The 12,241-nt window shown below is 30.1% G+C and overlaps 1 protein-coding gene across 5 annotated transcripts in view; it reads right to left on the bottom strand.

Moving 5' to 3' along the window:
* Positions 1–12,241, bottom strand: part of LOC114332477 (uncharacterized MFS-type transporter C09D4.1-like) — a 61,616-nt gene that overhangs the window by 26,451 nt on the left and 22,924 nt on the right. For 4 of the 5 annotated variants that reach the window (XM_050652306.1, XM_050652307.1, XM_050652310.1 and 1 more), the window contains exon 2: positions 1,897–2,070. In XM_050652306.1, coding sequence (XP_050508263.1) covers positions 1,897–2,048 — 152 coding nt within the window. In that variant the 5' untranslated portion in view covers positions 2,049–2,070. Of the gene's footprint in view, positions 1–1,896; positions 2,071–7,166; positions 7,305–12,241 lie in introns of those variants that run through there. The other variant, XM_050652305.1, reaches the window with a different exon arrangement.

Genomic DNA, 12,241 nt, shown 5'->3' with positions numbered 1-12,241 from the left:
AGTTCACCGTTGACAAGTGCGTTGTGGTGAGTAGGGGCTCCGTCGTGAAGGTACCACATATGTTGGCGGATGTTTACTGGTACATTTTCAAGTAGAATAGGTAAATGATTCACTAGAAAATTTAAATAAGCCTCACCATTTACCGATTCCTCAAAGAAAAAAGGACCTATAACGTAATTGCCTATGATTCCACCCCAAACATTAAGGGACCATCTCGTTTGACTATGTGTCTGAGCACAGTATGGATTGGTTGTGGAATAATAATGAAAATTGTGTCTGTTTACACTACCATTTTTGTGGATTGTTGTCTCGTCTCCAAAAGAAAGAACAAACTCAAAAAAATCTCTCTGTATAACTATTTGTTGTTGTGACTATTGACAAAATTGTACTCTTCGTTCGAAATCATTGCCAACAAGTTCCTGATGTAATTGTATATGATATGGGTGCATGTTGTTTTTGTTGAGTATGTTTTGGATAGATACATAACTAATATCTTGCTCTCTTGTAATATTTTGAATACTTGTATGAGGATTTTCTGTAACAGGCAGTAAAACATTTAATTCATTTTCATCCGTAATAATGATTTTTGTTTTTTCCTTTGCTTCATAAACAGAACCAGTACGATTCAACCTGTCTAATAAGTTGTCAAATGCTTTCTTATTTGGTTGTTGACGCTATGGACACCGTTTCTTATAAATTCTTGTGGCAACTAATAAGTTTTTGAAACACTCTCCTAAAATCCATATCATGTCTGTCATTTCTTCACGACTAAAATTCATTGTTAGGTAACAATTATAACAATATGACAAACAATTATAATCAATAACAGAAATAAAAACGTACAGATAATTAAAATCTTGCATCTGACAGTTCTTGTGACAATTATTTCAAAGCCACCTTGAACAAAAACTTGCAACAATTTATAGTTCCCATTTCTTCGCGGAAAATTAATTGATATCATTTTGTTAGTAAATATAAAATTGTCGTTATTGTATAGAATTTTCCATAAACTTAGAGAAAAAATGAAATGCAGTCTAATTTTAATTATCATTAACAAACTCATTGGAGGTTTCTAATATTAAGGGTAATTAATTTACTGTAATAAACATATCTATGAGTTATCAACAATAAAACTAAAATATCTCGAAAACTAATAGCTTTAGGTATAGGGAATATTTAAAAGATATGCAAGTATAATGAAAGAACTTTTCGATGGTAATATAAAATACAGGGTGTTCCATTTAAAAATATGAAGAAAATGTTTTATTTGCATTTTGACTTACCCTGTATACAATTTGTGTAGTGATAAAAAAATTGTACGTTGTTGCAAAACTACTTTAATATTGACAATCAACAGCAGTAAGACAATAAGTTTATATTATACTGTTAGAATCATACAGGGCGATCAAATCAGTATTTTTTGATAAAAGTGCTCATAACTTTGAAACACTCAGTATAACCCTAGACAAGTGTTATATCTTTTTAATCAAAAAAATGTAGAGAAACCAGATTTTAAATAAAATACAGGGTGATCCATTTAAAAAAACATAACTTTGGTTTGGCACCGTGTTATGGAGGACCCTGTATATTTCTCACTAATTTTAAAATGTGTACATTAAAGTTGTCTATAACTTTTATTAACAACTTTTTTTCATATATTTCATAATAACAGATATATTGAACTTTGTCACAGAAGTTGATCACCCTGTAGACACCGACAATTTGGATATGAGCGATTTGAGGGAATGATTATCTCACTCGAAGGTGATGTGAACTGGCCAATGAAATTAAGTGATTTGGCCCCGATAGACTTTTTTTGTGACAGAAAGAGTCTCCCCGTTAGACGCTTTCTTGTGAAAGGGGAGTCTAAACAAAAGATGGTATGCATATACTTACTCAGCTATCACATTTGCTACTATAGTAAACTGCAAAAATTGCATTGTATTTATCACACCTAATAAACAAAATATAATTAATTGGACCCATCGGTACGAAAAAACTTTTATTTCTACATCTTGAGCTGCTTCTGTTTCCTGATGCATTTTCATAGTCGTTTTGGGGCAGAGCAAGCTGAAAAAAAAATACGTAATATGTAATAAAATATAAAATATTGATTTATAGTCTAGTAAAATAAAATTTCACTACATGTAAATCAAAATGTAAATTCGTACAGGTTGAAACAAATTTTATATCAAAGTTTAGGTGAGTACAAAAGATATTTTCAAGAAAGTATCCAAATCACACAAGGGGATCATTGTTTAAATAATTAAAAAGGGGTCATTTTTGCAAAAAAATTACTTTTTTAACTGCTGAGGTCATTCAATTACTAATGAAGGTTTATAGGATTATTTTCAGCAAAGTTGAAGGGTAAATCTTTCACATAAGACTTACTAAATTAAATTTGGCCCCCTATTTATTTAAATAATTATACATAAAACTTTAAAAACAAATTTGCAGAAAATTATTTTTAGCGTTTTAAATAAGCACTATAAAATATCTTATTTTGCAGGAGAAATTGCGCTATATTATCAGTATTAACCAATAAAAAATTGGTCCAAAAATATTTAATATTTTTTGAGATATTGAATTTGTTTATTAAATGTTACTCTATTTTCAATTACAAAAACGCGGTTGTTGCCAAAGAAATAGTCACCTGTATTAAATCTTATTATTTTTATTTTTATGTATATTTTCGATAAATGTATTGATAAATTCAAATTTCAATTAACTTTCCCCTAAAATGGCATTTGAATATTATTCAAATTTGTTTATAATTTTTTTTTAATATCGTCGCGTGGATTAAATATTTTGAAATGCCGTTTCGATAATTGGGTTCCTGGGAATTTTTTACTAATTAACAAATTTTTTGTCTTTTTTTCCTCTTCTTTTTTTTTCTTGGAGTTATATTACTACGGGCCCTTTTAGGGTTAAGTTTCATTAAGAATGTCGAATCTCTAAGTTGTAGATTCTAGACCTAAAAATATTAAGATTGGTCTAAAACCATTTAAATAAAATGTGGCTACTTACTGAGTTACAGGGTGTTTTATTTATAAATTTAAAAATTATTTTTACCAAGTACTTTCAAACTATTTGACATATCCTTATCATACTTGGCAGAAAGTGTGGGTACTATACACTCTACTAAATTGTGATAAATAAAAGTTTCTAGCTACTACCAGAGACGTACGACAGGGGATAGTTAATGGCTGACCCTTCCCAAATTCTACGCCACTGAGGGAATTACTATTTTAGCGAAATTTTTCGATTCTCCAATACTTTTTATGTAAATAATATACTCTTTACTGGTAACGATTAAGTCATTAGTTTTCGAGATATTGGACGTTAAAAATGAAACGGCATAGTTATTTTGATTCATTCATTCATTCATTTTAAACTTCCAATATCTCTCAAACTGATGACTTTATCGATACCAATAAAGTTATTTACATACAAAGTATTGGAGAATCGAAAAATTTCGCTAAAATAGTAATTCACTCAGTGGCGTAGAATTTGAGAAGGGTCAATCATTCACTATCCCCTGTCGTACGCCTCTGGCACTAGCTAGAAACGTTTATTAATCACAATTTAGTAGGGTGTATAATATCCTCACTTTTTGACAAGTATGGTAAGGATACGTCAAATAGATTTAAAGTACTTGGCAAAAATAATTTTTAAATTTTTAAATAAAACACCCTGTAACTCAGTAAGTAGCCACATTTTATTTAAGAGATTTTAGTTAAATCTTAATATTTTTAGGTCTAGAATCTACAACTCAGAGATTCGACATTCTTAATAAAATTTAACCCTAAAAGGGCCCGTAGTAGTATAACTCCAAGAAAAAAAAGAAGAAGAAAAAACGACAAAAAAATGTTGTTAATTAGTAAAAAATTCCCAGGAACCCAATTATCGAAACGGCATTTCAAAATACTTAATCCTCGCGACGTTATTAAAAAAACAAATTATAAACAAATTTGAAATAATTTTCAAATGCCATTTCAGGGGGGAGTTTAATTGAAATTTGAATTTATCAATACATTTATCTAAAACATACATAAAAATAAAAGTAATGAGATCTTAAGCAGGTGAATATTTCTTTGGCAACAACCGCGTTTTTGCAATTGAAAATATAGTAACATTTAATAAACAAATTAAATATCTCAAAAAATATTAAATATTTTTCGACCAATTTTTTTTTGCTTAATACTGGTATCATAGTGCAACTTAGTCTGTAAAATAAAATATTTTATGGTGCTTATTTAAAACACTAAAAATAATTTTTTGCAAATTTTTTTTTAAAGTTTTATATACAATTATTTAAATAAATAGGGGGTCAAATTTAATTTAGTAAGACTTATGCGAAAAATTTATCCTTCAACTTTGCAGAAAAAATCCTATAGACCTTCATTAATAAGTGAATTACCTCAGCAGTTAAAAAAGTATTTTTTTTGCAAAAATGACCCCTTTTTAATTATTTAAACAATGATCCCCTTGTATGATTTGAATACTTTCTTGAAAATATCTTTTGTACCCACCTAAACTTTGATATAAAATTTGTTTTAACCTGTACGAATTTACATCTTGACTTTTTTTTATTTTATTAGGCTATTACCTTTATCTACTTTTATGTAATTATGACAGCTTTTTTAATTAAAATTAACTAGCCGTATTTACAGGGTGAAACAAACTTATCTTTCTCTAATCGAACACTCTGTAGGTATACATTTTTGGAATTCTCTCGGTGTTTTCTTTCTTGAAATATAAAGTTTTGCAATATTATACGAAGTAGATTAAATTATAGTTGTCTTTTTATTAATTAATTTATTATTAATTAATTATAAAAACTCTATTTATGTTCAAATGATTTTTATTATAGTTGTCTTAAATTAAATTTTTAATATACATAGTTAATATACAGGGTGTCCCGAAAAGAATGGTCATAAATTATACCACACATTCTGGGGTCAAAAATAGTTCGATTGAACCTAACTTACCTTAGTACAAATGTGCTCACAAAAAAAGTTACAGCCCTTTGAAGTTACAAAATGAAAATCGATTTTTTTCAATATATCGAAAACTATTAGAGATTTTTTATTGAAAATGGACATGTATAATTCTTATGTCAGGAACATCTTAAAACAAAATTATAGTGAAATTTGTCCACCCCATAAAAAATTTATGGGGATTTTGTTCCCTTAAACCCCCCAAACTTTTGTGTACGTTCCAATTAGTTCATTATTGTGGTACCGTTAGTTAAACACAACGTTTTTAAAACTTTTTTGCCTCTTAGTATTTTTTCGATAAGCCAGTTTTTATTGAGATGCGGCTTCTTTTTCAATATATTTACGTAAACATTTTATGGGGGTTTTGTTCCTTTAAACCCCCTAATGTTTGTGTACGTTCCAATTAAACTATTATTGTGGTACCATTAGTTAAACACAGTGTTTTTAAAACTTTTGTCTCTTAGTCTTTTGTTCATAAGTCACCTTTTATCGAGATGTAGCTTCTTTTTCAAAATATACCTAAAAATGTAAATTATAAATAAATTTTCAGATTATTAACAAGTCTCTGTAACAGTACTTAACCATATACAAATATGTGGTGGATTCGACAAATATTCAAAATATCTCGATAAACACTGGCTTATCGAAAAAGTACTAAGAGGCAAAAAAGTTTTAAAAATAATGTGTTTAACTAATAGTGCCACAATAATAATTTAATTGGAACGTACACAAAAGTTTGGGGGGTTTAAGGGAACAAAACCCCCATAAAATTTGTATGGGGTGCACAAATTTTACTTAATTTTTTTTTAAAGATATTGCTGTCGTAAAAATGCCACATGTCAATTTTCAATAAAAAATCTCTGAGAGTTTTCGATATATAAAAAAAAATCGATTTTCATTTTGTAACTTCAAAGGGCTGTAACTTTTTTTGTGTGCACTATTGTATATAGGTAAGTGAGGTTCAATCAACCTATTTTTGACCCCAGAATCTGTGGTATAATTTATGACCAATCTTTTCGGGACACCCATAATTTGTGAGTTATTCGTGATACTTCAAGCCAAACTCTTTTGCTCTTTTTAGCTGCTTTGAGATATAAACCTGTTTCAATTTACTTACAAATATGTAATTTAATATCAAATTTGGGGTGTAGAATAAATAAAAACAAGGATTTTGCAGCTTAAAAATGAGACAATCACGTTTTTACGGAATGTTTGGTCACCCTAATCTAGACTGATCTTTAATTTATAAATTATAAATATTGGATAAGATCAGTGGCGCACCCATAATTTTCCTCTAGGGGGGTTGGCCTGGGCGGGGTTCGGACAAATAATCCCTGACAAAAAATCCCCACAAATTATCCCTGGACAAAAAATCCCTAGACAAAAAATCCCCGGACAAATAATCCCCGGGCAAAAAATCACCACAAAATATCCCGGAAAAATAATCTGATTTGCTACCGAATAGTTCTCTAAAAGTTGCCGAATGTTGCCGAATTTTGTTATATTCGGTTTAAATTTTCTAGCGAATTTCCTAGCCTACTAGGTATACTAACGTGAATTTATGAATTTTTCTAAGGAGGGACTGATAATAATTATGGATTTACGGGAGTGTAACAAAAATATGCTATTAGAAATATGAATTGATCGGTAGGAATTTCCTAATGAACAACAACCAAAAAGAGAAACTTTTTATAATTTACTAGAACGGTTTCAATGCACTAGTCAGGTAGATTGCGAGAACCATCGTACCAATATGTGGATTCTCAGTGACTCTAATAATTAGGTACATTTATTCATTTTCTTAAGATTGAAATAATCATCAGAAATTTTTTTTCGTATCCCTTACGACTTCTTTTTCTTCTACGACACTACAGCCCAAATTGAGCCTTAGCCTCCTTTATTTTTTGCCTCCACCCTTGCTTGTCTGTGGCTGCTCTTCTCCATACACGGACTCCTAAAAGGGCTTGTGCGTTGTTGTTTACTGTGTCTTCCCAGCGCTGTCTTGGCTTTCCAACCGGCCTCTTTCCCTGCAGTATCCCTTACTACAAATCAGTAATTGGACTTCCTCGCACTAACGCCGCACCCTGTATGCAGTTCTTGAAATTTCACGTTTTTAATTACACTAGGAGTTATTAAAAAGTAATCAAATACTCTGTCTTAGTTTACCTTGTTACCTCTATGTAGTGTAGTTTATGTTCCTCATCGCATGGGTACATAGTCCTAGTCCTATTATGTAGTTCTAAATTCAGGGAACACACAAAATAATAAACTAATATGATATGAATGAATTTACCAATTTACAGTTGATTTTCCAAAAATTTAAACACGTTAACTCGTTTTGAAGAATTCGTGCAAATTAACGCAAGACTAATTTCGTTTTTCCCCCAATTATCACAAACGTGCACTAAAAACTAGTTAAACTTGATTTCGAAAAATCTACTACAAATAAATGACAGTTAAATGATTTTTATGTGGTATTTTTTACTATTAGATAACAACTTATTTCCTTGAGATTGTAAAATTCGGTTACATGATTGTATTACCTAATAAAGTATCCTAGATAATGTAAGTGAAAATCAGGGGCGTAACAGAGGCCCCCGCAGCGTGAAACTTGCGGGGGGCCCCAATCGAGCAGGGGCCCCATTTTGTCGTCCGATATTATGTAAAAATCTGTTATAGTTATATGATTTTACTTTGTGTGTTTAAATTTAAAAACGTAAATTTCTAAATAGGCGTATTCGGCAAGTGAATCATCTCATATCTAGAAACTTAATCCTTTCCGGTCTCACGAATTTTTATGGGTGACGACAATAAATTATAATGCTTTGTACGTGACTATTGAAAGATTTGAGAATTGCAATTTGCCGAATTTTAGAACAATATCTCTAAATCTAGAAATGGGTTTTCTCTTTACCTACGTTTAGTATTTCGATACAATTATCCAGAGGCGTAATAGAGGCCCCCCATGAAGCTAACGGGGGGTCCAATATGTCAAGGGCCCCATCTTGTTGTCTAATATATGTAAAAATGTGTTGTTATAGTATTTGCATACATACGTTTTTTAAGCAGTGCAGTATTGAACATGAAGTTGTCCATCCGAATTAATAAAATTATAGATATATTCGCTGATAGTAGATAGTGCACGAAGAAAGTTGATCATCCCATAGAATAATACTAATGTAATTTAGTAATTTTTGTTCTATTTTATTCTATACCAATAAAGATGAAAAATTTAAGTCGTCATAAACAATGCATGAATCATGAATACACCAATAGCTCAGTAAATGACAGTTTTGGAATGAAATTATCAGCGTCACAACGGACGTATTTGCTTGACAATTTGTATTTAGGTTCTAGTTACACTCCACTTCAAAGTTGGATTTATGCCGTTGGTTGCTTTTACTTCGGGTGGTGACACCCCTCCTTGGAGTGAAAAACATACGTTTAAAATAAGTCCGGAAATATATAAATTTACTAATTATAAGCAACTTTTATTCTATAGAGTTTCTTTTTCTATGTTAATACTTTTCAAGTCATTTGCGACTGAAAATGTTTATTTTTCAACAAAAAAAACAACAAATCAACGTTTTCAGACGGGTTATTCGCAAATATCTCAATATTTGTAGCAAAAATGTAGCTTATAAGATACAAAAAATATGATGTACTTATTCATGAAGTCTATCGACACAGTAAATGGACAGTTGAAGCTTATGAAAAATTATTCTTATTCGTCCAATTCCAAATCGAATATGTATTTCAACCTGAAATAACCAAAAAATGGAGCAATTTTCGGGAAAAACTCAGTAAAACTTTTTTTAAATGTTTCAAAAAAAGCTTTATTTTTATTTTTATAAATAAATAAATTTTTTATAAAATAAAGATGGCTCCTTTTTTGGTAAAAAGGAATCGTGAAAATCTGCCCCTATTTCGCACCCCAAATAAAATTTATCATTAGCGCTTTATCATTTACTTTAAATATTTATTGTTTATATGATCTGTAAGTTGGACCGGTTCAAAGTTCTTATTTTTGAAAAAATTTGATTTCATAGTAAAAAAAGTTTTTTTATTTTGGAAAAAGGTTTTTTTTTCAAAAATTATTAGTGATACGAAAAATTTCACAGAGTAAAGAAATGTAGGTCTTGCTTTTATAAATATTTTGGCTTTATTTTGTTTTTCTGTAAGACAAAAATTGGTTAAGATATGGCTGTTTAAAATTTGCATACACTCGTGATTAGTGAATCGTTCAAGCCCTTTCAACTAGAATCCTTTTAAAAATAAGCATTTTGAACCGGTGAAACTTACAGGTCATATAAAAAAGTTAATTATTTGTTACTGTATTTTGAGCTTAACTGGCTTAGTTTTGATGCTAGAAAGTTTTGTAAAAAATAAAGCTTCTTTTAAACACTTTAAAAAAGTTCTAATGAGTTTCCCCGAAAAGTATTTCATTTTTTGGTTATTTCACGTTGAAATATTCGACTTGGAATTTGACGAATAAGAAAAACTTTTCATGAGCTACAACTTTTCTTTTGCTGAGTCGATAGACTTCATTTTTGTTTCATTTTTTTATAAGCTAGATACATTTTTGCTAACAATATTCTTTTCGATCGAATACTTACTCTTTGAACTATTTGCGAAAAATCGCCTAAAAACGTGGTTTTTTTTTTAACAATAAACCTTTTGACTCATAAATAACTCGAAAAGTCTTCAGTTGACCACTTCGGTGATGACACTGAAAATTACACGGTATCGCCAAATTTTACGTTGATTTACTGGGCTGTAACACATATAGGTATTTGTTACACATGTCGCATTTAGTAATTTTTTAAAGGGGGCCCCATTTCCAATTCTGTGGGGGGCCCCGACGGAGTTTGTTACGCCACTGGTGAAAATGTACTGGAAAGTATGGCCATACCTTGAGGAAATATCAAACAACATAGCGACAATAGCACTCGAATACTCACCTTGGGAGAAAAGAAAGAGAGGAAGACCAGAGAACAGCTGGAAAAGGATTACAATTACAGAACACGAAGAAATTTGACGACAATGGTCTGATTGTATTAATAAGGTAAGTATCCTAAAGAATGTAAGTAAAAATGTACTGGAAAATATGGCCATACCTTGAGGAAATAATAATAAAAGAAGAGAAAGACGAGACAACAGCTGGAAAAGGACTACCTACAATTATTAGAGAACACGAAAAAATTGGATTAAGATGGGCTGAAGTTAAAAACAGAGCAAAAAAATAGAAGATAATGTAAGGAATTAGTACAGAGTTTATCTAGAGAATGAAGAAGAATCATTACGATTTTAAAAATAAAACAATCTTTACAAAAGCTAAATTCATTTATTGTTTAAGTGAGCAATATTTTTCAGTTTCTGCAAGATCTTCTCAAAACAGATGGAACACGACTTCTATGGAACACAATAAAGCGATAACAAACTGAATGAAATTATAACATTAGCAGAAGAACAACAAGGTTTAGGTCGGGAAGATCATGCACTGACGCTATATTTATAATCAGGCAAGTTCAAGAGAAATCATTAGAATACAAAAAACCGACATATTTATGTTTCGTAGGGCTTAAGAAGGTATTTGACAGGGTCAAATTAAAGGACTTTATCCATTTGTCGTACTCACGAGAGGTACATCTAGGAATAATTAAAACGATCGAAAACATCAACCAGAACAACACAATAAAAGTAAAAGTAGAAGATGAAGTAACTGACCCAATTTAAGTTGGTAATGGGATAAGACAGGGAGATTTCCTGAGTCAATTATTACTTAACCTGATCATGGATAAAACAATAAAAGAGTAAGAACTAAAATAGGATACCAAATTGGAGAAAAATAATCTGCTATGCAGACTAATCTCTCAAAGTGAAGATGATTTACAACGTATACTGCACCAATTTAATATGTCTGCCAGAAAATTTTTAACATGTTAATTTCACCACAAAGACAAAATGCATGGTTATAACAGCAAATCTACTAATATGTAAATTAGAGCTGGGGGATCAGATAATAGAACAAGTACGTTCTATTATTAGTCCAGGGTAATAACTAATAAGAATTTTCTCGGGACACTCAAAGATCCAGGTAGCTGATTACTTTTTTAGTTATTGTAGAGCTCTAGGAAGAAAACCTACCAGTTTCCTTTATAGAGTTCGCGTCCGTTTTTTAATTATTAACAATTTAGTGCAAAAATCGCGATTTTTTCGATGTTTTGCACTCGATTCAAAAACTAAATAGTTGACATAAAATTACAAAATTCAGTTTTTTAGAACATTGAAAAACCTTCAAAATGCCGATTTTTGAAATTTAAAAAGTTAATTTGTTGCTACGCAAACTGCAAAATAAGTGAAAATGGTTATTTGTTAATAAATTATACTAAAACTACCTTAGAACTTTAGTGTTTCACCCAAAGTTGGACATTGGGGTACTTAACAAACCCTAAAAATTTGAGACTGATCCATTAATTAGTTTAAGAGTTATTCTATTTGTTTATCCCAGAGACCTTTATTTTGCAATAAGATAAGACAGAAAATAATGCAGATGGTTCAATTCCGAGTATGCCAAATGAAAGTAGAAGAGTGCTAGTATCAAAATGTATTAAAAAAAGATAAAAAATAATTAACATAGTCAAAAATCCCAATGCCAAATTTTTAAAATGTTGTAGTTTATAAACATTTAGAATAACTTAAAAAATGTTGTCCGTAGAAACAATCTTTTTATATATTCGAAAAGATAGTATTTTAACAAGAATTCCCAAATAAAAAAAATTAGCCTGGGCTCATTTGGGACAAAGTTAGCCATATGTATTTTTTTAATTCACAGCTAATTTGTTTATAATAATTAAGGAATCTCATTAATGCCATTTTAAAGAATGGGATTTGTATTTTTTCTTAAAAAATTTGCACAAATATCATACCTTCACAGCACCTTTTACGATTTTTCAAAAATGTAGTGCAAACGATTACTAGGGGGAATCTACAAATCCAGCGAGTTAAAATGCCGAAAAAGCAATTTCAAACGAATATAATTTGCTGTATCTCCGGATCAACTCAGTGCATTTTGATCTTTCGTTTTTAATTGGTATGTAATTTTTACGTAAATTACAAATACGCAATTTGTTTTTAAATTTATTAATTAATAAACAGTCTAATTTATTTAAACAATTCTTGAAAAAATATTTTTTTTACAAAAATCTATTTTTTAATCATAGTATCATTAATGATCACAG

The sequence above is a fragment of the Diabrotica virgifera genome, chromosome 5 (assembly GCF_917563875.1).
Source record: "Diabrotica virgifera virgifera chromosome 5, PGI_DIABVI_V3a".
In the NCBI taxonomy this organism is placed as follows: Eukaryota; Metazoa; Arthropoda; class Insecta; order Coleoptera; family Chrysomelidae; genus Diabrotica; species Diabrotica virgifera.
The sequence above is the reverse complement of the archived record's forward strand: the minus strand, read 5'-3'. Positions and strand labels throughout refer to the sequence as shown.